The sequence below is a fragment of the Amaranthus tricolor genome, chromosome 12 (assembly GCF_026212465.1).
Source record: "Amaranthus tricolor cultivar Red isolate AtriRed21 chromosome 12, ASM2621246v1, whole genome shotgun sequence".
Classification (NCBI taxonomy): domain Eukaryota; kingdom Viridiplantae; phylum Streptophyta; class Magnoliopsida; order Caryophyllales; family Amaranthaceae; genus Amaranthus; species Amaranthus tricolor.
In genome coordinates, this window is record NC_080058.1 from 4,417,379 (window position 1) to 4,442,256 (window position 24,878).

The following is a 24,878-nucleotide window of genomic DNA, read 5'->3' on the forward strand; positions in this document are numbered from 1 at the left end:
GAATGTTCAATCTACGTTTAAGTCACAATATTATTGATTTCGTTGTTCATGTGTCCTAAACGTGGTAATTTTCAACCCTGCACAACCCAAAATTCTTTTTGACTCTTTTTGATCATCTATACTATTCAAGTATTCATTCTCAATAAAAATAAAAATCGAGAGTCATAACTTTATTAAGTCGTGAAAGAATCATGACCTTAGAACTCATTCTTTCTATTTCTCTTAATTTACAGTACTTTTCAATTTCATTTTAATTTGTCCTAATGATTTAACATCCTTTTAATAATTTGGCTATGGTTTAACTTTTTTTTCTTTTCTTTTCATCCCATCCAGAAATTTATTCATTAAATATCATTTACTTATTTTTTGTCTTATTTTCTAATTCAATTTTCTTAAAGTACATGCCTAATTTGTACATTAAAGACGAAAAGTAGTGATCAAACAAGGGCATGTGCTTAGGAAACATGTAATGAAGGACTAGCTAAGCTTGTCCATCGATCAAACAGCAAAATACAGCACACATATTCAAAGCAGACCCCGCTTATACGCTTCTTCCTATTATATAAAACCACAGGATCTGAATACCTAATTTGTAGTAGTTTGTACACATATTTCCCATTGCAATACTTTGTAGATTTTGGTTAATCTCTACAAAATTTTTGACAAGAGAAAATAATAAATAATTAACCATGGAAAGCAACAACAATGGAAGCTCATGTAATTTTAATGAGGATACGGAATTGAGATTAGGCTTACCAGGAACTAATACAAAGAAACGATCATTTTTAGAAGTTAATTATGAGGAGTCTACTTCTACTTCTAACGATTGTCTTGACCACCATCTATCTCCACCAACAAAGTAAGTAATTCATCACATATATCCATTGATTTTTCATAATAATATATACTATTAGTTTCGTCTTTTGGTTGAATTGATTTTTGAATTTGACTTTGGAACGTATAAGGTTTAATAAATAATAAATTTTTCATTGTTAGAAAAATTGGGTTAATTATAATTGAGATTTTTGGCTTTTTAACAACTTTTTCTCGAATAAATAGTCAATAATTAATTTTTCATAATTATGAAACCAACGCAACTAACAATATATTATATATTTTTTTTATAGACACTAATAAATGTATTTTTGACTTACAGAGTTCAAACGATTGGATGGCCACCAGTAAGATCATACATGAAAAATAGGTTACAAGTTACAAAGTACGTAAAGGTTAGCATGGATGGAGCTCCTTATCTTAGAAAGATCGACCTAAAACAATATAAGGATTACAATGATCTCTTATGTGCCCTAGAGAAAATGTTTAATTTTAAAGCATTTAGTAGTGTATCTGAATCTTATTATAAACCAACTTATGAAGATAAAGATGGAGATTGGATGTTGGTTGGTGATGTTCCATGGGATATGTTCATTGCTTCATGCAAACGCCTTAGATTAATCGAAGGATCATCTCAATTATAGAGGTTGTCTTAAGAATATGTCAATATTTAGCATTATTTTTGTTTTGAAATACTTACAAGTTGCAATTAAAAGTGACATGTTATATTGGAAAATATTATTATCAGCTGTATGTATAATATATGGAAATAGTATATAGGTTGTTCATTAACTATTTTGTAGAAGAATGATTTTTTGGGTATAGTAAATGAAAATCCATCTCAAACTTAATTGATGATATGAAAAGTATAAAGCTCTATTATTATTATTTTCATTTTTTGTGATGCAGATAAAAAGAGTTTCCTCAAAGAAAAAAATATATAATTATGGAATATTTTTTGTGAATAATACAAATTTTAAGTTTTTTACAAATAACTTTTGATTAACTATGAATAATATTAACTTAAGAGTGTTATTCTAAAGAATACAAATTTTTGTTTAATTATTAATTTATCTTTGTAATTTTGTTAGATAATCTAATATAAATAAAAGTTGGCATTATTCTAGGCAAACACCTCTTAAATTAGTTTATTCATGATTAATAAAAAATCTATATTATTATAGGAAAATCAAAGAAAATTTATATTATTAACAATAATTTTCCTAAAATTATTTGTAAACGTTGCACCAATTTTGGCATGTCTCCTCAAAATAAGTTGAGATTAAAGGAATTAAAATTGAATTAGCCAAACTTATAAAAACATTCTTATCACTAGCCCAAAATATATAGTAATGAATATTTTGTGAATATGCATTTTTTAAAAGGATTAATAATCAAGACTCTAACTAATATGATAAATAAAATATGAAGATTGGTTCGTATTTTTACTTGTTTTCATTTATTTTTAACATCAAAAGGAATATTATATTATGCAACCTCGTGCAAATATAAATTTAAGCAAATATGGATGGATTACGATATTCAAAAAGTTAATATCAACTACTTTTCTCTCTCTCCTTTAATTTTTTTTTTAAAAAACTCTAACCCTCCATTGTTACTTTTGAGGACACTATTAATTTTATGGTTGATAGTTAGCCCCAAATTTTTTTTTGTTGCTTTTTTTCGTTTAAGTTACAAATAAATTTATTTTTTCTATATTATATAGAGAGTTATTCTATCCATTTATTGTAAATTTATCTATATATTGGGTTTTATAGCCTCTCATGATGAGAGTTTGGAGTCTTATTATTAATTCAATGGTAAAAAGTTATATGATGTCATCACGAGTGTCAATTTTACTAATAGTAATACAACCAATGATATCAAACTTATCACTATTTCAAAGCTTCAGTGTTGAATCAAACAACGATGTGATAGAGGGAATGCTTCAGTGTTGAATCTTTTTTATAATCGTGACTTTTTCTATTTAGAAATTTGTTTGATTAAAATTGTTATGAATTATATCAATTGTTACTCTATTATTGATGTCCAATGATATTTTTATCAATTTTTTTTTTGAAATGAACTTGGAATCATAATAAATCAAGATCAACCAAGGTTTGAAGACCTTGGGGAAAAGGATCCATACAAATCTTTTCATTGGCCAAACCCCGTATCTCATCTAGCTACTAAGTGGGCTAACGTGTTGCCATATCTTTTGACATAACTACATCCAAAGTTCAACAAAGACGAACTCAACGCAAAAATAGAATCATATATGAGATGAATGGGAGAAAAGCCCTCAGCTCTATTTTCAATGGCCGACACCACAGTCATAGAGTCTCCTTCAAGGTGGATATGATTGAGGCCGAACCTCGTTGCGAGCTCAATACCAAAGTGTGCGGCAACAGCTTCACATACATCCACAGACCAATGGGAAAACACTCTTCGGACCCCCGCCACCAACATTTTCCCATGTTCGTTACGGATGACGACACCCAAACCACGATTTGTTCTCGTTGCCACATTAGCATCGAAGTTAGCTTTTACCCAACCAGGATTCGATGGGTCCAAGACACGAAATGGAGGATGCGAGTAGGAAGATGAACAACAACCTTCGAAGAGAACACATTATACTCAACCACCAACCGGTTGAAATTAGATGCCAACTTCATAGGATCTTCATTATCACCCTCAAACACCTGTTTATTGTGGTAGAACCAGGCAGCCCAGAGCGTCGCACAAATGGAAGCAAATTCCTCCTTTGTTGTATGGCCATGGTTCCAAGAGAGAAACACAGGGAATGACTCACAGGGGGCGTCAACCAGGAGGAAGTGAGAAGCATGTTTTTCCCATATTATCATGGCTTTGGGGCAATCATACAGAGCATGGAAAATGGTTTCGTCTTCTTTACCACATCTATCACAAGTAGGGGAGGGCACGCAATATCTATTATATAACACAGCCTTCGAAGCCAAAAAACCTTTGCATAGTCTCCATAGAAATTGACAGAGTTTGGGAGGACCCGAAACATTCCAAACTAATCGCCACAGTTTAGCTATCTCTACTAAATCTGGGCTATCGGACTCGGTATTGTGGCCAAGTATCCCACTCTTGTTTAGAAACCAGTATAGCTTGTCGGAAGGCTAACGATTAGATAGAGGCATTGTGAGGATTGTCACAGCAGCATTCGTGTCAAAGTGTTGAGCAAGAGTATCGGTGTCCCACGTTGCGTCATTGAAGTCAATCAGCTCCGCAACCCTCAAATCAGAAACAATATCGGATTGGCCACAAGGAGGGACTACACGATGGCCCATAGGGATCCAGTTGTCCTGCCATACCTTGATATTGAGACCATTTTCTGTTCGCCACCCTAATCCCTCCAAGAGAAGAGATTTCGCTCCCCAAATACTTCGCCAGGTGAAACTTAGGTCAAATCCTCTACGTGAATCAATCACATCTGTGTGCTTAAAGTAACGGGCTTTGAGTACTTCAAGAAGAAGAGGGTTTGTACCTATAAGAAGCTGCCAACACTGTTATGCTAACAAGGAAGTGTTAAAACATTTTAAATCACGGAATCCCATCCCACCTTTGCTTTTTGGTAAGCGTATATGAGTCCAGCTATGCCAATGAATTTTTCTGCGTGAATAGCTAGCACCCCACCAGAAATTTGCAAATAAAGCATGGATTCGATCAACTAAGCCACAGGGTAATCGAAAGATGCTCATCATATAGATTGGAATGGCTTGTATAACCGATTTGATAAGAATCTCTTTACCGGCCTTTGATAGAAATTTCTCCTTCCAATGTAAAAAAAATCAATTACTATATTCAACGTCTTTTTTGAACTCTCTGCTTGGATATGAAAATTAAAGAGACACCATTTTCACCATTTACGGTTGCCTAGTGTAAGTACATGTTAAATGGACAGACTTATTGTGAATAGAATATAATCAGGAAATACAAGGTGCATACACTTTATAAATCAATGAGATACCATTTTAAAATTATATGACAATGGAAGGCAGAGTTTTAATAATCTATAAAGTGGAGACACAACAATTATGTTCCATGGGATATGTTCAATGCTTCAAAACCATATAGCAACAGGAGAAAGAGTTAAAAAAACCGAACCTAAAAGCTTATTTTGTTCGATTTAATAATTTATTCTTATCACTTATTCTTAATAAAATCAAATTAAATCAAATAATGTTAGATTAATTTAATCATACCAGCCAATAGGACTAAAAAAAATTAAATTCGATCATACCAACTAGATCATTTTAAACTAGTATTATTTATTCTTATTATATATTCTTATTGGAGTTATTAATTATTATTACTATTTGTTAATAATTTGTTGGTGTACGTTTGAGTAAAATGATTATTATTTATATTTATTGGCTATAATTATTGATATATAATTCATAGCATGATGTAGTATTTTTTACAACATCCTAAAATAATGTTATTGCCAACAAATTTTTTCGTCTATATGTTCTATAATTTACTCAATGGCTTATTCTGCCTCTTTGATTCTTAAAGCAAATAAAGCTAGTACTTGATGGACAAGAAGTTCCAACAACAACAATAATAATAATAATAATAATAATAATAATAATAATAATAATAATAATAATAATATTATTATTATTATTATTATTATTATTATTATTATCATTTTGAAAAATAAATAAAATTTCAATTGCACCAAAACCAAGACAAGTACAAACACAAAAGGAGAAAAAACTCAATTATTATAACAATGCATCAGTATGAAGAAAGTCCCTACCTTCTAGGAAGAGTTATATTAACTCATTCTTCATGTGCAGATAATAGAGGAAAAACCTCAAAAGCAAATAAATAACTAAACAATATCTCTAAATCAAATAGAGGTTTGAGATTCAACATGATATAAAGTATAAAACCTAACTCTAGTTTCACACTTAATCCTTTTAATGACTTTGTCCATTTTGTTCATTTGAAGGAGCCAAATAGCTTCTTTCCGAGTCCTCCAAATATGGTAACAAAGATTGCATAAATTCGAGATAATGATCTTCTTATGGAACCCATCAGTCTGCCATTTAAACTTAGCTAGCTGATTGATATCCATATGGAAGTTTGGAAGAGTGAGCCAAACACCAAGCTCCTTAGACATCTCGCGCTAAATGGGCATGAGAAGAAGATATGTGCTATTGTTTAAAATTTTATTTTACAATAATTCTGTATTGAGGCCGTTTCACTATGAAACGATTTCAATTGAATCAGCACAAATTATTATAAGAAACCGCTTCCTATACAAGTGAGAATTCAGTTTTTATTAATTTTTTAATACTTTTTGTATGGACTTGTCTCACGGTGAGACGGTCTTAATAAAGAACACAAATTCTTGTATGAGTCGGTCTCACCGTGAGACATGCCTCGTACTTGAGTTAAATAACCCAATAGTAGAAATTTTTAGTTTATAGGCTTCTTGTTATGAGGTCGTCTCATCGTAAGACATCATCGTAAGACAGTCTCATATAAAACCAATTGCATCAAGAATTTGTCTAAATTAATTTAGCTAGTCTCTTGAGAGATGTATCTCAAGTCTAGTCCATTAAAGATTAATGCTTATTTACCGTATTCTTTATGTCTACTTACATTATTCTTAATACTTACTTATCGTATCCTTAATGCCTACTTTCAATATCTAAATATCTACTTATATGATTCTTAATACCTATTTAATATATTTTAAAAAATATATAATGAACTAATTCAATTAAAAATGATTTTTCAAAAAAATTGTCCCACACAACAAAAATTTGTGAATTTAATTAGTCTATGATATAAAATGTCTCATGGGTTTATCTAAAAAAATTAGTTTTTTCGACAAATTAAAATCCGAAATTTTAGAACCCTCAAAATCAGTATATCAACCCCGCAAGATATTGCTTTGGGGCCGCTAAATACGTTCCCCGATTACAAATTAAAATTAGAAAGAAAATCAAATAGAAGTACTTGCAAATTGTGAGAGGTCGAGAGGAAGGAGAAAGGAGGAACGAGAGGGAGAAAGCGCTGAATCAACTAGGAGTAAGACTACTACACTCTACATCATATTTCCGCATCTCTCTCGGTTCTCAATTCTCATCATCAATTCCAATTTTCCCTCTTTCTGCGCTATTCCTGAAACCCTAATTTGCCGATTTTGCTTTCAAATCTTCTAATGTCTTGATTAAATTCGTTTTTTTGAATGAAAGCGTGATACTGTTTGAGGAACTAAAGTTTGAAGCAAATATGATGGAATTAGGGCAACAAACAGTGGAGTTTTCGACTCTAGTGAGTCGTGCTGCTGCAGACTCGTTTATTGCTCTTAAGGATTTAGTGGATAAATCGAAGTCTTCTGATATGTCTGATTCAGAAAAGAAGATTAATCTTCTTAAGTTTATTGTCAAGACTCAGCAACGTATGTTACGTCTCAATGTTCTTGCTAAGTGGGGCCAACAGGTTTTTTTCTTTCCTTTTTATCAGTTCAATCTCTAGTTTTCTTTATCAATCAACTTATTTTTCTTTTTAGTCTATTTTGATGGAAATTGAATAGGAATGAAAACTATAGGAAATAAGTGCAATTATAAACAAAGACATAATCTTTTAGGTGGTTCACTCAACATAGGCACGATCTGGTGGTGGCTAGCTTTGATTAATAACCCAATACAATGGAGGATTACACTTTAAAAGAGAGAGAGAAGAAGAAAGGCAGGCTATGTGTTTAGGTCTTAAGGTTAGAATAATGATGATTAGATGATCACTCTAGGCTTTGAAGGACTCCGTTATATAGTAGGAGTCATCACACAAAAGGATAAAATGAGGTTATGGTGTGCCACAATTACCGCAGCCAAAACAGAGAGCAGCATGGCAGCATGTGCTTGTTCGAGCTTTATACTGCTCGTTCGAGCACATCATGGCAGATGCTTCAATCTATTACTGTCTCATGTCTGTGTCTGCACCAATTTTTCCTTGTTTGAGCATAGTACCTAGCACTACTTACATGTCTCAACACATTGTGCCTCCTCCTCATACACATATTCTAATGTTCCCAACACCTTAACAACACATCATGGTGCACTCAAGTCACCAACTCCAACATTTTTTAATGTTGATTTAAGCATTATTGTTTGAGTTGCATCGTAGCTCATTTTCAAAATATTATCTTTTGAGCTCATAAAAAACAAATCTCGTTGTTTTGTGTTTTAAGAATAGCCACTTTGATGCAAATGACATTGGAATTTGGGTGAATGTAAGGAGTGTCAAAGCCATTTTCCTTCGATTAAGTAAAATTGAGCTAAAGCTGAATTCAGTAAGGGTCCCAATCACATAATTTGAAGCCTAGAATTGTCGTAACTCTTGGAAAAAACTCGTAGGGCAGTAATAAAGTTTTTAAGATGTTCATATCGTTGGAGTGTAAGAGGACTTTTTTGTAACGAATTGTAAAGGGGTCATATTTAAACCCTAGTAATCTTGTGCTCAGTAGCTTGGTTAAAATCTAACATGCTTTGTTTTGTGAATATAGGTGAAAATTTTAACTAGATTGTTGGAATTCAACCAATATATGAATTTTAGGGATGCATTATTATTGAAAATCCCACTTGTTGAGAAACCAAAGATACTATTTTATCCAACTACCAAGGGTTATGCTTAAATGTCTACTATTTTGTTCTTAATGAGTTTTCGGCTTAACCTTAGTTCCTATATTGTTTTCACATACCACACCGATGGGTTTTTTGAGGTAAAATTTCCGCTAATGGTAGTTAGCTGTTATTGCTAGTTAACCTAAGATCTAAAGGTTCCACTAGTCTTATTAGGTTTAGGACGACAATTAGATTACCGTTTTATATAGGCTTGATTGCTTGAATGTTATGGAATTTAAGATGTGATGGTTATGTTCAAATGGTTGTGTGAGAATGTCTTAAGGGATAGAGTTTTCAAATGAAGTTATATCGGCGGAGGGTAGTATTTAGGAATTAATTGAGGAAAATAAGAGAGAGATATCAAGCTATGTTGTTTTCGTAAGTTTTTGTCAACCACTGGACTAGATGCAATGGTAAGAGGAAGTGAAGAGGTAGAAATTCAATGATTTTTTGAAGTTGAATAAAGGGGAAAGCTGACTTGGATGGAGAACTTAAAAATGAATGAAGAAAACAAATCTATATGGGCATATAATACAATCTACATGTTTAGTTGAAATACACATGATTCGCCATTGGTTATACCCTCTTTATTCCTATGAACTAGAGACGCCATGCATTTTTTAATAGCCAAACTTCTTTTCAGGAAGCGTAGCCTCTTGTGCCCTGCTATCGACTTGCCTCACTAATCAACATTTTTGAGGCACAAAGGAGCCCAAGAGACATGCTTTTTAAGATTAAGGAAACAAGTGAATGGAGGAAGACAATTTTTGAGGATGATATATATTTTTAATTTGTGCATGATAAAGGCTTTGACATAAATGTTATTGTGGGCTTCCTTTATAAGATGAGCTCTTGTTTAAGTTTGTTTCTACTTTTCTTGATTCAAGTAGCACCTCTTTGCTATGCTCTTTTTATTTCAAGGTGGCATTGCAAATGCTAATTTTTCATTGCTCGTGTTACTTCTTAATTGTCAAAGAAAAGTAGGACTCCTTTTGATAAGATTAGTTGGAATCAGAGTTGAAGAAATGTCAATATGTCTGTTAAAAGATGTAGCCATGTAGGTAGGATTTTTAAGGTGTAATACTTTGCATCTTTGTCGCATGGTTTAACTAATCACCTAGAATAGATATTTCAGTATTGGGAAGTTTTAGCTTTATTTTCCTATTTTAAGCTAGGTAAAATAAGTCAATTTAGACAACATCATCTAGTCAAACCGAATATTTTTTGAATATTTGTTTTTAGAATATAATAAGATGAGCCAAAGATTTCCTCTTTTGTGTAATGAGAAGTTTGTAAAAGCAATCTTAAACGGGATATGGTGACCTTGCTGTTTATGAGGTCATAGAACCATAGTTCAAAAACAAGGTCGCTTTACTGCACTACAATGATAATGTAAAAGTGTTTTGAGTTTACCTCTTCTGAAATAGGGGCCACATAATCCATATCAACTATTAAAATCCGTTTTCGCGATCGTTAAGGCGACTTGTGGATTGTGGTGTAAGTTCGGTTTTTGGTTTGGCTCCAAGTAAAAAACTAAATTAAACCAAACTATATTCGTTTATTACAGTTCAAGTCCAAATACAAATCGAACTTTTTCAATACCGACCTTAACCAAACCAACATTACTCATCTTACACCGAACAAGATCGAAAAACCCCATTATTGAAAGAATTCTTGAGCTTTACTTATGCCCACTCTTTTTTTTTTCTCATTAGAAGAGGTGATGGAGGCAAAATGGGAAAGCCTATTAGGGTTTTCTTGAACGATGTAGAATGGGCAATTAGCTTTTGATTGAACTAAGACTTTGGACTTCTTTCTTTTTCGACCTTCTTTCTTTAAAAGGGACCACTTGGTCTTTTCAATTTGGGTCTATAACTAATAGAATTCTTTGTATCTTGGTTGATCCGATTTGATGGTTGGTTTTTTGGTTTATATTTTGTAAAACTGAATCCAAATGGTAAAAGTTCGGTTGTGAAATTTCAATTTAAATTCAAATCATATTTTAAAAATTAAACCAAATTTTTTATTCGATTTAGTTTGGTTTGGTTTGGTTTTCGGTTTTAATCCAATAACTTCCACCCCTAACCGTGACAGTTACTGCAATCATATTTTTGTGCTAATCCCTATGAATAGAACATTAAATTGTTGATTAAGTTTTAAATTTTAATCATAACCTGATTTTGGATTCTAGGAGCTTATCCAATCTTTGTACAAACGAGTGAAGTTCTGACTTGAAGTATATATAACATGTTCCTTAATTTCCTTGAAAATTTGTAGTTTTAGGTTTATTTATTAGTATATTGGTTTCCAATCTGCAACCAAGATGACTAATGAATCCGTTTAAAGATGAAATTGATGACTGGGGAGTAATGGATAACAATGTCCTTTTCCCACATTTCATAGACAAAGTCACTTAAATTTGAATTTTATACATGGACATTATGTGTTGAAGATAAAACGAAACTCTTAATTTATACTTCCTTTATAATTGTTGTATGCTATTCAATGTACTAATTTTTACCCTTTATATCTTTAATTATATTAAAAAATTTATTTAAAAGTTAGTTATAAAAATATTCATTGAGGTGAATCAAGCAGATGTCACCATAGTGCAAAAATAAGGCCGCATAAAAACAAATTGATATCTTCCTCTTTGTAAAGGTGTATAAAACCGCATTTTGGACCATTACAAGGAATATTTCATGTTTTCGGCCGTTATTTGGTGTTATGATATCCACATTACCCCCATGACCGCATCTTTTGCACCATGAATCTCACTTAGCTATGTTTCTTCTTGTACATGAAGAACAAAAAGTAAGGCAATGTTGCTTAATGAATAGTAGTTACTAAGTGAGTATAGCAATTAATTAAGACTAAGGAGAAGAAGTAGTAGTTTTTAGTGTAGCTATTAATAAAGAAAGTTTTTATTTATTTATTTATTTATTGTATTAAGTAATTTGATGGGAATTCTATGTAGTGTGGATGACTAAATTGTGAATTATAGGAACTTTATTTTACCTATGTTAGATCAATCTTTTTTCATTATTCAGTTTGCACATAAAACAATGTGTTATGTCCATGTTTTTCTTGTCATTATTTTTATTAAAGCTATTATGTGTATTTCTCATTTAAGCAGGTGATTAAGATATAAAGTGCTTTTGATATAGTTCTGAGCTCAAAATTTTCTCAGTTTTAGTTTTGTTTGCTTCACTTCTGTAGGTTCCATTGATACAATATTGCCAACAACTTGTATCTACCCTCTCAAGTCATGATACTTGCTTCACACAGACAGCAGATTCACTATATTTTATGCATGAGGGGCTCCAGCAAGCACGTGCACCTATTTATGATGTCCCATCAGCGATTGAAGTTCTTCTTACAGGATCATATGAACGTTTGCCCAAATGTATAGAAGATGTGGGCATGCAAAATTCCTTAAATGAAATTCAACAAAAGCCAGCTTTAAAAAAGCTAGATATTCTTGTGCGGTCTAAATTGCTTGAGACTTCACTTCCAAAGGATATATCTGAGGTTAACGTTTCAGATGGTACAGCACTTTTGCGTGTGGACGGGGAATTTCAGGTGCTAGTTACTCTTGGTTATAGAGGACATCTAAATCTATGGAGGATATTACATTTAGAGCTTCTTGTTGGCGAGAGAAGTGGGGCTATAAAGCTTGAAGAGCAGAGACGATTTGCCTTGGGAGATGATTTGGAGCGCAGAATGGCTGCAGTAGATGAGCAACAAAATCCGTTTATGATACTATACTCAGTTCTGCATGAATTTTGTGTGGCACTCATTATGGATACTGTTATAAGGCAGGCCCATGCACTTCGTCAAGGAAGATGGAAAGATGCAATTAAGTTTGAACCTATATCTGATGGTAGCTCAACACAGGGAGGAAGTGCTTCATCCATGCAAATAAGTCAGGATGGAGAATATGAGGCATCCAGTCATCGCACTCCAGGGGTGAAGATTGTTTACTGGTTAGATTTAGAAAAGAACTTGGGTGCATCTGATGGTGGAGGATGCCCATTCATCAAAATAGAACCAGGACCTAATCTCCAGATCAAATGTATTCATAGTACATTTGTTATAGACCCATTAACAGGCAAAGAGGCAGAGCTTGAGCTGGATCACAGCTGCATTGATGTGGAGAAGTTGCTGCTAAAAGCTATACGTTGCAATAGATATACACGTTTGCTTGAAATTAGTAAAGAGCTTACAAAAAATGGTCAAATCTTTCGAGGTAATGGCGATGTTCTCCTTCACGACAGTGTGGTTGAGACAGGTGTGGAGCATAAGAAGGTGCGTGCGCCAAGTGATTTTTTTTTCTCTTTGTTGGGTGTGTTGCTTGTGTTTCTTTTGTATTGTGATTTGTGGTTCAAAGTTTGTACGTGATCATATGGCATATATTTGAGGTTTGAAAATATTCAATGTGTGACTAACTTTAACAAGATGGCTTCCTCGATTGTTGTGGCCATTCTATTGTGTTATTACCTTTGCATTAATTTGAAAGTTGTCTAAGCTGTCTTTGGTTCCTATATCATCTGATTTGTATGTAAAAAAATTCTCTTCACAAACTACTTTCTGCAAAAGTTCTTCCCATAAGATAGTATGGGTTTGAATCGCATCCTTTACACTATGTTCGGATTGAAGGAATTGGAGTTAAGAAGGGGAGGGTTTGGAGGGATGAATTTTCTTTTAGTTGGATACCAATTTTGGATTGGACGGATTTGGAAGAGAAGGATTTAAAGGAGTTCATTCTTCAATATGTTTTTAACTAAATCTATTCAAAATTGGTAAGATTTGGAAGATAAATGTTATTCTCTTCCTTTTCCTTCCTTTTCTTCCCAAAAAAACTAGGAAATTTCCCTCATAATGTTTTCACATCCCTTCCCCTTCCCCTTCCCCCGCCTTCTCCCTCTTACCTTTCTTTTCCCTACTAATTTTATCCAAACAAATTGTAAAATTGAATTGAGCACATTTTCTTGAATAACTATGTTTCTTGGTTATTTATATGCGGAACATTTTATATGCATGTGATATTGTGATCGGAGAATCTAAGCAAACATTTTAATATTCATGTTATCATTTTCTTTACGGATTACTAGTTTATGTTCCTCTATGGTCTTCGACGTCCTACGGAATTTGGAGTATACTAAGTATCTTTTGCAAATTCCTTCTCTTAGTGATGCTTGTGATGCAATTTTTCAATTTCCAATGCTAACAGATTTCTAATACAAATTAATCCTTCTATGGAACTTGGGGTATGATAATTTATAAACTTAAAATACGCTAATTTGTGATCCATTCTGTTTTGCAAAGCATGCCATTTTTTATACTTACCTTGAGTATGCTTGATATTTTGGTTTGTTATGAACACAATGTTTCTAGGTGATTGGATGATTCTTTTTTTTTTTTTGATATTCTAATTTTTATGTAGAAAGACGCAAAGGACTCAAATGGACAAGAAGTTCTATATGTGCGTGCATATGGTTCATCCTTTTTTATTTTGGGGATAAACATACGGTATTCTTTTTGTCCTTACTCTTTACTAATAGATATAAATAATGGAGTTTTAATCAACTTATTTTAGCTTCTCTATTTTTACCTTTGCTAGCCTGCTTTTCAAACTTTTTATTTGAAGGTTAAGGTTATGTTGTGTGGCTAGAGCCTAGAGCTTGTTGATGTATTGGCATGATGAACTATTTTTATGGCTAATCGAATGTTTTTACATGTATCATCTTATCTCATGATTCTAACTCAAATTGATGTAGAAGCCTCTTTTAACCCATTGTGTCTGACCTGAGTTTAGTAGTAAGTATGCAAGGATATTTTAGGTTGTCTCTTAAAAGTAGCGCACCACATTGCTCGGATGGGTTGTCAAATGAGCAAGGACTTTACGCTTCAGCTTCGAAATCGAAATGTACGACTAAAGTTAAATATGTAAGTGTTGCTAGGCCGCTGCATGAAAGTGGCACACTTATTTCCTAATGTGGTGTCAAATGAGCAAATATTATTAGATTTGAGGGTAGGAGACAAAAGAATTAGATCTAAGCTTAAATGTCTTGCAAAGTTGAACACTTCTAGAGAAGTTCTTAAAGGTATTCTTGGAGTTGGTAGATGTTATGAATAATCGTAATATTAACATTCTTTGCATGCACGAGACAAAATAGGTTAGTGAAAAGGCTATTAAATTCAAAAGAGAAAGTAAAATGTGCAAATTGTAGGAAAGTATTTTTTATTGTAATGGATGAGTGGTTGGTTAATGGTGCGGTAAATGTTTATAAAATATATGATAGAATTATAAGAGTGAAGCTTGTGAATGCAAGAAAATAATCGATTGTCGTCAACACATGTGCTCCTCAAGTGGGAGCAAATGAAGCACTCAATAGAAGTTGGTGGTGTGATGTAAAGTGTCCCTACATTAGGACATTGTGTATTGTTATCATTGGGAATACACAAAGTGATTTTGGAAGTGTTCATTGAGGTTTTGGATATAGAATGAGAAATGTGGAAGGTACGAATTAGATATTGTGATTATAACAAATCAAAATATCAAGCATGGCATTGACAATACGCATCTTGAGTATGCTCGATATTTTGGTTTGTTATGATCATCTAATAAACAAAGATAATTTCTATTACGTACCTTTAAGTCACTTTGCTTATTTTGGTTTGTAAATACCAATATCCAAAATGATTTCTAATACATACCTTCCAAACTATCAAGCATGCCATAGATGCCAAACAATTTATTCAGTAAAGTTCAACACAACTTTAATAGAACAAAAGTTTGCTTTAGCTTGACAATGCATTTCACCTAGGTTTATAAATTAGTGTACCTTCTAGTCTCATATGACAAATGAGCAAAGATGTTTAATGGATGATGCATATTGTAAATACCATCTTGAATTTGATTGTAACAGGAATGAAGGGGACTTCAATCCTCCTGTTTGGCAACAGTTGAGCTGGGAATGGAAAACACAAATGGGCATTATTGCCAAAATTTAATGTAGGAAACAAGGTTCAAGTGAAATTAGACACCACAAACTAAATGATCACTACTTTTTGTCAATTAGCATGCCAAGGAATTGGTCTTTCCCCTTGTGTAGTATTAAGTTGTTCAATTATGCTTAAATTCTGTTCAGTTTTGTGAAGGGACATGACATGAGATGTTGTACTTGTTTCCTTAGGATAAAAAAATTGTTCTATTAAAATTGCATTGATTTTTACTGAATAAATTGTTTGGCACTACTGACATGTGAACCAATCTGGCTGATCTTGGTTGTTTATGCAAGTACTGAGCTACTTTTGTGAATATGATTGACTGATCGTTGTTAATTATCCTCCGCAGAAATGGACGTTATCAACTACAGTCATCCAGAAATATTATTGCTCCATCAGCATTGTCTGATTCTGAGGATGTTCTAAATCAGGGAACTCAAAGTGCAGCTGAAGTCTTAATGCATTTGCGAAGCAAATGTATTTTGCACTTGTTTGCATCAATTGGCAAGTTTTTGGGCCTTGAGGTAAGTATACTTTATTATGTGTTGTTCTTTTGTGACATATGTGGAGAATATTTGTACAAGGAAATTTAAAATCTATGTCAGCTGCTTTACTGTAATGATAAATTTGTATTCACTAAATGATAAAAGTTGTCTATAAGCATGCTTTGATATATGGGTGACACCCACTTGTCTCTACTCCATAGTGCAAAAACAAGGCCGCATCGCATCACATCGGCCGCATTGTCAAACTGATACTTCCCGCGTTGTAAAGGTGTAAATTTATCGTATTTTAGGCCGTATTAAGGATATTTTATGGTTTCAACCAATATTTAAGCATTACAATAACCGCAATTGTGACCATTACCGCATTTTTACACTATGCTCTACTGGCTTAGTTCCTATATCTCTAATTAGCAATTGAATTCTCTCTCTTTGGGACGCATGTTTTATGATTAGTATCGTATTCTTAATACAATATGTTTGGTTTATGAAAGGGTGGTATCTTACTATTACAAATTACACAATATAATCAATCTAGCAGACTAACAAGATTACTGTTATGATAATTTTGTTGTATATTGTTGAAATTAAGGTTTAAGTTTGACCTTGAAGTGTCACTGGAGTAACTATATTGGAATTGAAGTAATACCATATATCTCAAGACTCAAATTGTAAACCGTTGTCTTGAAAATAAGTGAAAAAATTGATATTAATAATCCAACCTTTCACCCATCCGCTGTGAGTAATCCACCTTTAAACTTTTTTAATAATCTAACTTTTGCCCTTAGTTTGCTATTAACATAACCTTTTATTTTATAATAATTCAACCTTTGCCCTTAGTTTGCTTTCAACATACCTTATAAGTCCTAGAAGTATGCTGACAGCAAATTAAGGACAAAGGTTGATTTATTAAAAAATAATCCAAAGTTGAGATTATTCACAGTGGATGGGTGAAAGATTTGATTATTAATATTAATTTTTCTAAAATTATTATAATATAGAAATATTTGAATGGCTCTTTTGATTGGTGACCATGATTACTTTGCTAATCATATGTATTAGTTGGTACTTAGGTTTGTATTTTTGTTTAGTATTCTACTTGGCTATCTTGTTGGACTGGATTTTTGTCAAGAATCGTGTCTATACTCTATCCTAGAGTGCACTTTAAGGTATTTTGATTTAGATGGGAGCTAAATCTTGGAACACTTTATGGTGAATCAAGCATGACTGTGTAATACTAGTCTTTTTTGGGATGTGTACATTTTAAGTTCGTGGACAAACTTTCTTTTATGGATGGTATATTGTAATGTCCCTTAAATTTATTTAATTTATTATGATTATTTTGAGCAATTAGAGTTTTTTTTGTTATTATTTAAGGATTCTTTTTTATATTAGTACTCCTTTTTGGTTTGAGTAATACTTTTGAAGTATTGAGGAAAAAAAGTATTTTGGTTAATTATACTCCTACTTAATTTTGGATAGTTAATAAAACCTATACAAATTTGGTGTACGACGGTTCTTATTATTATTTTATTATTATTACTATTATTATTATTATTATTATCATTATTATTATTATTATTATTATTATTATTATTATTATTATTATTATTATTATTTATTTATTTATTTATTTATTTATAAGCAATACTATTGGATTTGTCCATACAAAAAAAACAAAAAAAAGAAGATCACGTCAAAGGATAGATGAATGATCATGTTTATGTATTTTGTTTTTTACGTAAGTGCGTATTTATAAAGATAGGAAGAACTCCTTTATTTTGACATAACTATTTCATTCGATCTCTATATGTTCTCTTCTTGTAACAATTGGATTGATTTTCAACTTAAAACAAGATGAAAATTCTAAATGTGTTTTATTCCTATTCCGTTTAGCACGAGTCTTGTTTTCTCACTTTATCTATAAATAGCTCATTTACCCCTTAGCTTTTCTATAGGATTATTTCTTACAGTTTATGTATTCAAGCTCATGCGCATAAAAGGTTACTTTGTAAATTTATGCTTAACCTTTGGAGCTGTATGATTATTTTAATTTGTATGTTTATACTATATGTTATATTAATGTATTTTTGATGTGGAATTTTTATACTATATGTATTATTTGAATTTAGATATTACATAACATATTACATAGGCTGGAAGTGTGGAATTTGAGTAGTATTAATTATTTGGGACATATTTATCAATTTTTCAATTGTCGAATTGCTTATTCTCTCGTGGATTTGTGCTAGTGTGGAAAAGTTAAAGGAATGTCGTAGTAGAGGATCATACAAGTTTAGTTTCTTCAATGGTTGTGATAAATGTAGTTTTCGAATTTACTGATTGCACTATCTGCTGTTGCAGGTGTATGAAAATGGGTTCTCTTCATTGAAAATTCCGAAAAGTATCTTAAGTGGTGCAAACTTTTTGCTGATGGGATTTCCTGACTGTGGGAACTCATATTTTTTGCTTATGCACTTGGACAAAGATTTTAAAATTGTTTTTGAACTGCTTGAAACACAGCTTGAACAACCTGGAAAATCTAGCAACTTTGTTGTTAGACGTTGCAAGGACATTGATGCAAGTCAAATGCAGTTGCTTGAAGACGAAATGAATTTGAGCATTCTTGACTTCAGAAAAGTGGGTGCTTTTCTTCCTGGTGTTGGGAGCCCCAATCAACCTTCTGAACATCGTCTGTTGCATGATTTTAATCATGAGGGACTGATGCCAATTGCACCATGTTTGCCATCAAGATTTTCCTCTATCATAGATGAATTTTTTGAGCTTGAAAAGGAAACTTGTGCACCTTTTTCTGGAACTAATGTTTCTTCATCATGTAATACATCTTCTGCTTCTCATTTGGGCTCTCTACCTCTCAATCATAATTCTTCTAGAGTTGCAATCTCTTCTTCTAAGTGGGAGGGAAATGCTCAGACTTCACACATCAATCCTGCTGTCAAAAGTTCTGCTCAATATAATGGTTCTCCGTATTTGGCACCTAATACCAAAGGTTTAAGTCAGTCGTATTCTGTAAGTTCCCTTCCTTATGCCCAGCAGAAGAACTGTGCTATGCAGAAGCTTTCAGTTTCTAAATCAGAGCAAGATCTTGGTTCTCTAAGATCATCTCAATCAGCAGAAGTAAGTTCTTTTAGGTTGATGGGTGAAGATCGTCTGAAGTTAATTAATGAACAATCACAAGATGGTGGATCATCGTATATTTCATCTCCTCAGGCTGCTGGTGCCCTTGTATTTGGATCAGGTGTCAATGGAAGTACAGTATGTAAGATATCTACCATAATACTCATTATTCCTTCTGTGTGTAAAGGTTTAATTAATGTTGTAAAACTATGTCTTTACTCACATATACTGATGGCAGGTTTTGGAACTGCTTCTGAACATGATAGAGAATCTAGGAAAAGGAAAGTTTCAGATATGCTGAATTCTTTACCATCACTTCGAGGCCATGTTGATGAAGCTTCCACGAGGAGACGATTATCACTTGATCAGCCTTCTGTACATTCTACTGTTTTATCAAATGCTATACGTAGTTGTGCAGGATATAGTTATGGTGATCTTATTTCTGAAGCAAACAAGGGAAATGCGCTTTCAGGTGTATATATATCAGTGCTTCTCCATGTGATTAGACATTGCTCTCTGTGTATAAAGCATGCCATGCTAACTAGCCAGATGGAGGCTCTTGATATTCCTTTTGTTGAAGAAACTAGTATTAGAAATCCATCTGTAAACATTTGGTTTAAACTCCCATCTGCTAGAGGAGATTCATGGCAACACATCTGCTTGCGACTTGGAAAACCTGGAAGTTTATGCTGGGATGTGAAGATTAATGATCAACATTTTAGAGATCTGTGGGAACTTCAGAAGGGCAACAGTAATACGCCATGGGGAAGTGGTGTTCGTATAGCTAATACATCTGACATGGACTCTCATATCCGTTATGATTCTGAAGGTGTCGTGCTTAGTTACCAATCAGTTGAAGTGGATAGCATTAAGAAGCTTGTAGCTGATATTCATAGACTCTCTAATGCGAGAATGTTTGCCCTTGGTATGCGGAAGCTGTTGGGTGTAAAGACTGAAGAGAAACTAGATGACGGTGCAAATTCAGATGGTAAATCAGGTGGAGCTAAAGTCGCTGTTGATGGAGTGGACAAATATTCGCAAATGAGGAAGGCTTTCAGAATTGAAGCAGTTGGCCTTTTGAGTCTCTGGTTTAGTTTTGGTTCTGGGGTCCTGACACGTTTTGTTGTTGAATGGGAATCTGATAAAAAAGGTTGTACAATGCATGTGTCGCCAGATCAGCTTTGGCCCCATACGAAGGTAAGATAGTGTATATTTTGTTCTTGCCTTTACTTCAACATTTTGGATCACTTGGATTTTCATTTTTTTATGTTTTTTCATTTTTGGTTCAAGATGAAACCGGCTTAGTTTGTGCTGAATTTTTGTGAAAGGAGGGGATTATTGTTTTAGCTATATTGTACTCCATTTTTTCGTTTTTCTGAACTCAGTCAAACATTTAGGAAATTTGATAAAATTCACCGAGTTACCGGACTTTTTCTGGCAACTAATTAAATTTTTCTAAGAGTTATTCTGAAGGTTCTTTATTTTTGTGTGTGTATTGCTTGCTTGATTTTGTGATGCAGTTTCTTGAGGATTTTATTAATGGAGGCGAAGTAGCATCCCTACTGGACTGCATCTGCCTTACTGCAGGACCTTTACACGCACTTGCCGCAGCTACACGAAATGCTCGAGCTGGTCAGGCTGCCATCGTTCCCGGAGTTGGCTCAACTATCACATCATCCCGACAAGGGACATATGTTTCTGCTCAAGGAGTCCCCGCTAGTTGTTTGTTGCCAAATGTGGGTCAGGGAATCGCTGGTACCGCAAATTCTGTTGCATCTGCAGCTACTGCTGCTCTCAGGAATCACACAGCTGTCATGTTGGCAGCTTCTGGCAGGGGTGGCTCAGGCATTGTTCCCAGCTCATTGTTACCTATTGACGTTTCTGTTGTGCTGCGAGGGCCTTATTGGATAAGAATAATATACCGGAAACATTTTGCAGTTGACATGCGGTGTTTTGCTGGAGATCAGGTTTGGCTTCAACCAGCCACGCCCCCTAAGGGAGGCCCTTCTGTTGGGGGTTCATTACCCTGTCCTCAGTTCAGACCTTTTATCATGGAACATGTTGCTCAGGAATTGAATGGTTTAGAACCTAATTTTGCTAGTGGGCAGCAGACTGGTGCACTGCCGAGTTCCAACAATCTGACTCCCGGTTCAAGTCCACAACTTCCTTCGGCGAATGGAAGTAGAGTTAATCTTTCAAGTGCTTCTGGACTCTCCAGGCCAAATGTACAAGTTTCTGGTGTGAATCGTGCTGGAAATTCCCTTTCAGCACCTTCTAGCATGACCGCAACTGGTGCCGGATTGGCTTTACGGAGATCTACAGCTGCAGGTGTGCCTGCTCATGTTAGAGGAGAGTTGAATACTGCAATTATTGGCTTAGGGGATGATGGTGGATATGGTGGTGGATGGGTTCCTCTTGTTGCTCTTAAAAAGGTTCTAAGAGGAATCTTGAAATACCTAGGGGTTCTGTGGCTCTTTGCACAGCTACCCGACCTTTTAAAAGAGATCCTTGGTTCAATTTTAAAAGATAATGAGGGGGCATTATTGAATTTGGACCAGGAGCAACCAGCTTTGCGCTTCTTTGTGGGGTAAGTGTTTTTCAAACAAGTGTTTTCTGCTAATGCTATGTTTTGTAAAACGAGTATGTTTGAGCACTATACATGAACTTGAGTGCCTGTGAACTATTTCCAAAAGAATGATTCAGGGAAAATTTTTAAAACGTAGCCATTATTATTTTTCTAATTGTTCCAATTTTCAAATGTTTTCCATCCTGATTGTAGTTGACCATAGTTCTTTTTTCACAACAATAACAATGCCAAAGCCGTAATCCAATATAGGATGAGATATATATCTCCTTTGGTGTTCCTTCTTCCAGAACATGTACAATTGTACTGCATCACAACTGCATTATAAATGTTCTTCAGCTTCACCCCTGCAATGATATCAGGTCGTAACTCTTACAGCGATCATGTCTTCACCCAAGGTTAAGTGAATTGGGAAATTTTCTCATTTGATGACTCTTCCCATAGCATAATTGATTACCTTCAAATGAGAATAATAATTCCTTTTCTTTCAAATGCCACCTGCTTCACCTATCTATCACTTCCGTTTTAGACAATAATACACCCTAATAAAGTCGCCCCCATTCCAGGATGATTTTAGTTTCTCTTTTATTATTATCCTATCTTTCAAAGGAAAATTATATTTGAAAGAGTAAGGTTTATTTGAATAATGGTGGTATATATATGATATTTGTGTCACTGACCTTAAGGCCTTGTTTGGATGCTTCCCTAATAAACTCGCCCCCATTCCAGGATGATTTTGGTTTCTCTTTTATTATTATCCTATCTTTCAAAAGAAAATTATACATGAAAGAGTAAGGTTTATTTGAAAAATGGTGGTATATATATGATCTTTGTGTCACAGACCTTAAGGCCTTGTTTGGATGCTTGTTTGGATGGAGGAAAATGGAGGGAAAGGAAAGGATTTGGATGGATGGAGATCTCCTTGTTTGGATAGCAAAAAAGGAGGAAGAGGATTTGGAGGGATTAAGTCCCTTCATTTTGTTGACATCCAAATCTCTCCATAAGAGGAAAGATTTGGAAGGAAAATGAAATTCCTTTCTTTCCCCTCTTTTTCCTTCCTGTACAAACAAATGGAGTCTTTTCCCTCTCTTTCCCTCCCCTTCCTTTCCTTCCCCTTCCCTTCCTTTCTTTTCTCTCCTAATTTGCTATCCAAACATAAGGTAAGACTTTGAATATTGTTTTTGGCTAACGATTTATAAAATGTTTCTGGAACAACTTTGAAAATGTCACTTTGGGTTGCTAGAGTATTTTCTATATTTCAACTGTTTGGCCAGTCTTTATGATTCTACTAACTATCCGGCAGAAATTTGTAATGTGCTTATTATTGATTGAAAAGGTGGCTTTTTTGGACCATTATCTCACTTGAATTGTATCTGTACAACAGAGGCTATGTGTTTGCTGTAAGTGTCCATAGAGTTCAGCTTCTCCTGCAAGTTTTAAGTGTGAAGCGGTTTCATCAGCAACAGCAGCAACAGCAGCAGAACCCGGCATCTGCCCAAGAGGAACTAACACAATCAGAAATAAGTGAGATCTGTGACTACTTCAGCCGCCGCGTTGCATCAGAGCCATATGATGCTTCACGTGTGGCATCATTTATTACCCTCCTTACATTGCCAATATCGGTTTTAAGAGAATTCTTGAAACTTATTACTTGGAAAAAGGTTATGTCACAATCACAAGGTGGAGATGTAGCGCCTGCACAAAAACCCCGTATAGAATTGTGCCTTGAAAATCATGCTGGTTTGAATATGGATGGGACTTCAGGAAACTTATCTGCTTCTAAAAGTAATATCCATTATGATCGGCCGCTCAACTCTGTCGACTTTGCTCTAACTGTTGTTCTTGACCCTGCTCATGTTCCTCATGTAAATGCAGCTGGTGGTGCAGCTTGGTTACCTTATTGTGTTTCAGTGAGGTTACGATACTTTTTTGGGGAGAATCCGACTGTTTCCTTTCTTAGTATGGAAGGAAGCCATGGAGGCCGTGCTTGTTGGTCGAGAGTTGATGAGTGGGAAAAATGTGAACAGAGGGTGGCTCGTGCCATAAAAATTCCTGGATCTATGTCTTCAGAGATTTCTCAAGGGAGGCTGAAACTAGTTGCAGATAATGTCCAAAAGGCACTGCATTTATGTTTGCAGGGTCTTAGAGATAGTGGTGCTGGAGGCGCTGCAAGTTCTGGAGCGACATGAAATCTTCCAGATTGCCTAGTAACATGTTAACTTTTGCACACCTTTTTCTCGATATCTGACATTTGGGATATTTTGGTATGTGTTCAATATGTCTATATCAAGCAAGGATGAGAGCCAGTCATTCATGCTACCGTCAAGGCAGGCTTGCTCTTCAATCTTCGGTGCAAATGGAAATGATGGGCGGCTTGGAGAGTTTTCAAGGCCCTCTTTATCATGGGTAGTTTATTAAAAGGTCTGGTTTTATTAGCAGGTAACTTCAGTATGACGCTTGGACGCATGATATGCCCGAGGGTGATATAGTTTTGAGGTAGCGAAGATCCAACTAGGTAATTAGTTCATCTTGTACAGATTAGTTCTCTGGGCTGGAATTTGTGTAAAGGTATAGTTCGAATTGTTCGGCCCATTTTTCATAAACTTAAATCGTACGTTTAGTATTAGTATTAAGACTGTTTTCGGTAGAGTGGAATTGGGTGTGTGTTTAAGAGATCAAGTGTATGATTTAACCACTTATTGATAGAAAACTATGATGATTTATTAGTAAGATACTATAATATCATATCTAATCATTTAAACAAGTAATTTTGTTCTAGAAATTTATGCTTACACGATTTATGTGACACCCCAAATTATCTGCCCTTCACCTTGTTCACATACATATACCAAGACTAGAAATTTGTTAACATGTCTTCTTCCAACAAGCGATTGATGGAAAAACATGTATTCCTAACTTTATGCAACTTCTCAAATACAACGGTATTATGATGATATTATCTCTGACTCAATATGCACTTATGGCTTTAAAGTGGTAATTTTAAATTGATCATTTACAATCTTAGAGTGATAAACCAGTAAGCACCGTATAAGATAGAAAAAGAAAGAGTGTTGAATTAATTGGGTAATGAGATTAAATGACTAACTAATGAGACTATTTTTCTTTTTGTGGTTTTAG

The 24,878-nt window shown here is 34.1% G+C and overlaps 2 protein-coding genes across 2 annotated transcripts; both read left to right on the forward strand.

Moving 5' to 3' along the window:
* Window positions 1-438: 438 nt before the first annotated feature.
* On the forward strand, window positions 439-1,706 carry LOC130797290 (auxin-induced protein 22D-like). The gene is made up of 2 exons (XM_057659834.1): window positions 439-859; window positions 1,157-1,706. Exons 1-2 carry the CDS (start codon window positions 690-692, stop codon window positions 1,476-1,478), a joined length of 492 nt encoding a protein of 163 aa, XP_057515817.1. The 5' UTR covers window positions 439-689; the 3' UTR covers window positions 1,479-1,706.
* Window positions 1,707-6,726: 5,020 nt separating this feature from the next.
* Window positions 6,727-24,504, forward strand: LOC130797291 (mediator of RNA polymerase II transcription subunit 14). The gene is made up of 8 exons (XM_057659835.1): window positions 6,727-7,323; window positions 11,724-12,812; window positions 13,951-14,036; window positions 15,865-16,039; window positions 18,383-19,298; window positions 19,395-20,353; window positions 20,677-21,743; window positions 23,125-24,504. The coding sequence occupies exons 1-8, from the start codon at window positions 7,114-7,116 to the stop codon at window positions 23,927-23,929; spliced, it is 5,307 nt and encodes a 1,768-aa protein (XP_057515818.1). The 5' UTR covers window positions 6,727-7,113; the 3' UTR covers window positions 23,930-24,504.
* The last annotated feature ends 374 nt before the right edge of the window (window positions 24,505-24,878 follow it).

Excerpts from the sequence above, each read along its gene's own strand:
- LOC130797290 (XM_057659834.1), top strand. The coding sequence starts at position 690 with ATGGAAAGCAACAACAATGGAAGCTCATGTAATTTTAATGAGGATACG. Across the intron at positions 860-1,156 it reads CATCTATCTCCACCAACAAA|AGTTCAAACGATTGGATGGC; the intron begins GTAAGTAATTCA and ends TTTGACTTACAG.
- LOC130797291 (XM_057659835.1), top strand. The coding sequence starts at position 7,114 with ATGATGGAATTAGGGCAACAAACAGTGGAGTTTTCGACTCTAGTGAGT. Across the intron at positions 7,324-11,723 it reads TTGCTAAGTGGGGCCAACAG|GTTCCATTGATACAATATTG; the intron begins GTTTTTTTCTTT and ends TCACTTCTGTAG. Across the intron at positions 16,040-18,382 it reads GCAAGTTTTTGGGCCTTGAG|GTGTATGAAAATGGGTTCTC; the intron begins GTAAGTATACTT and ends CTGCTGTTGCAG.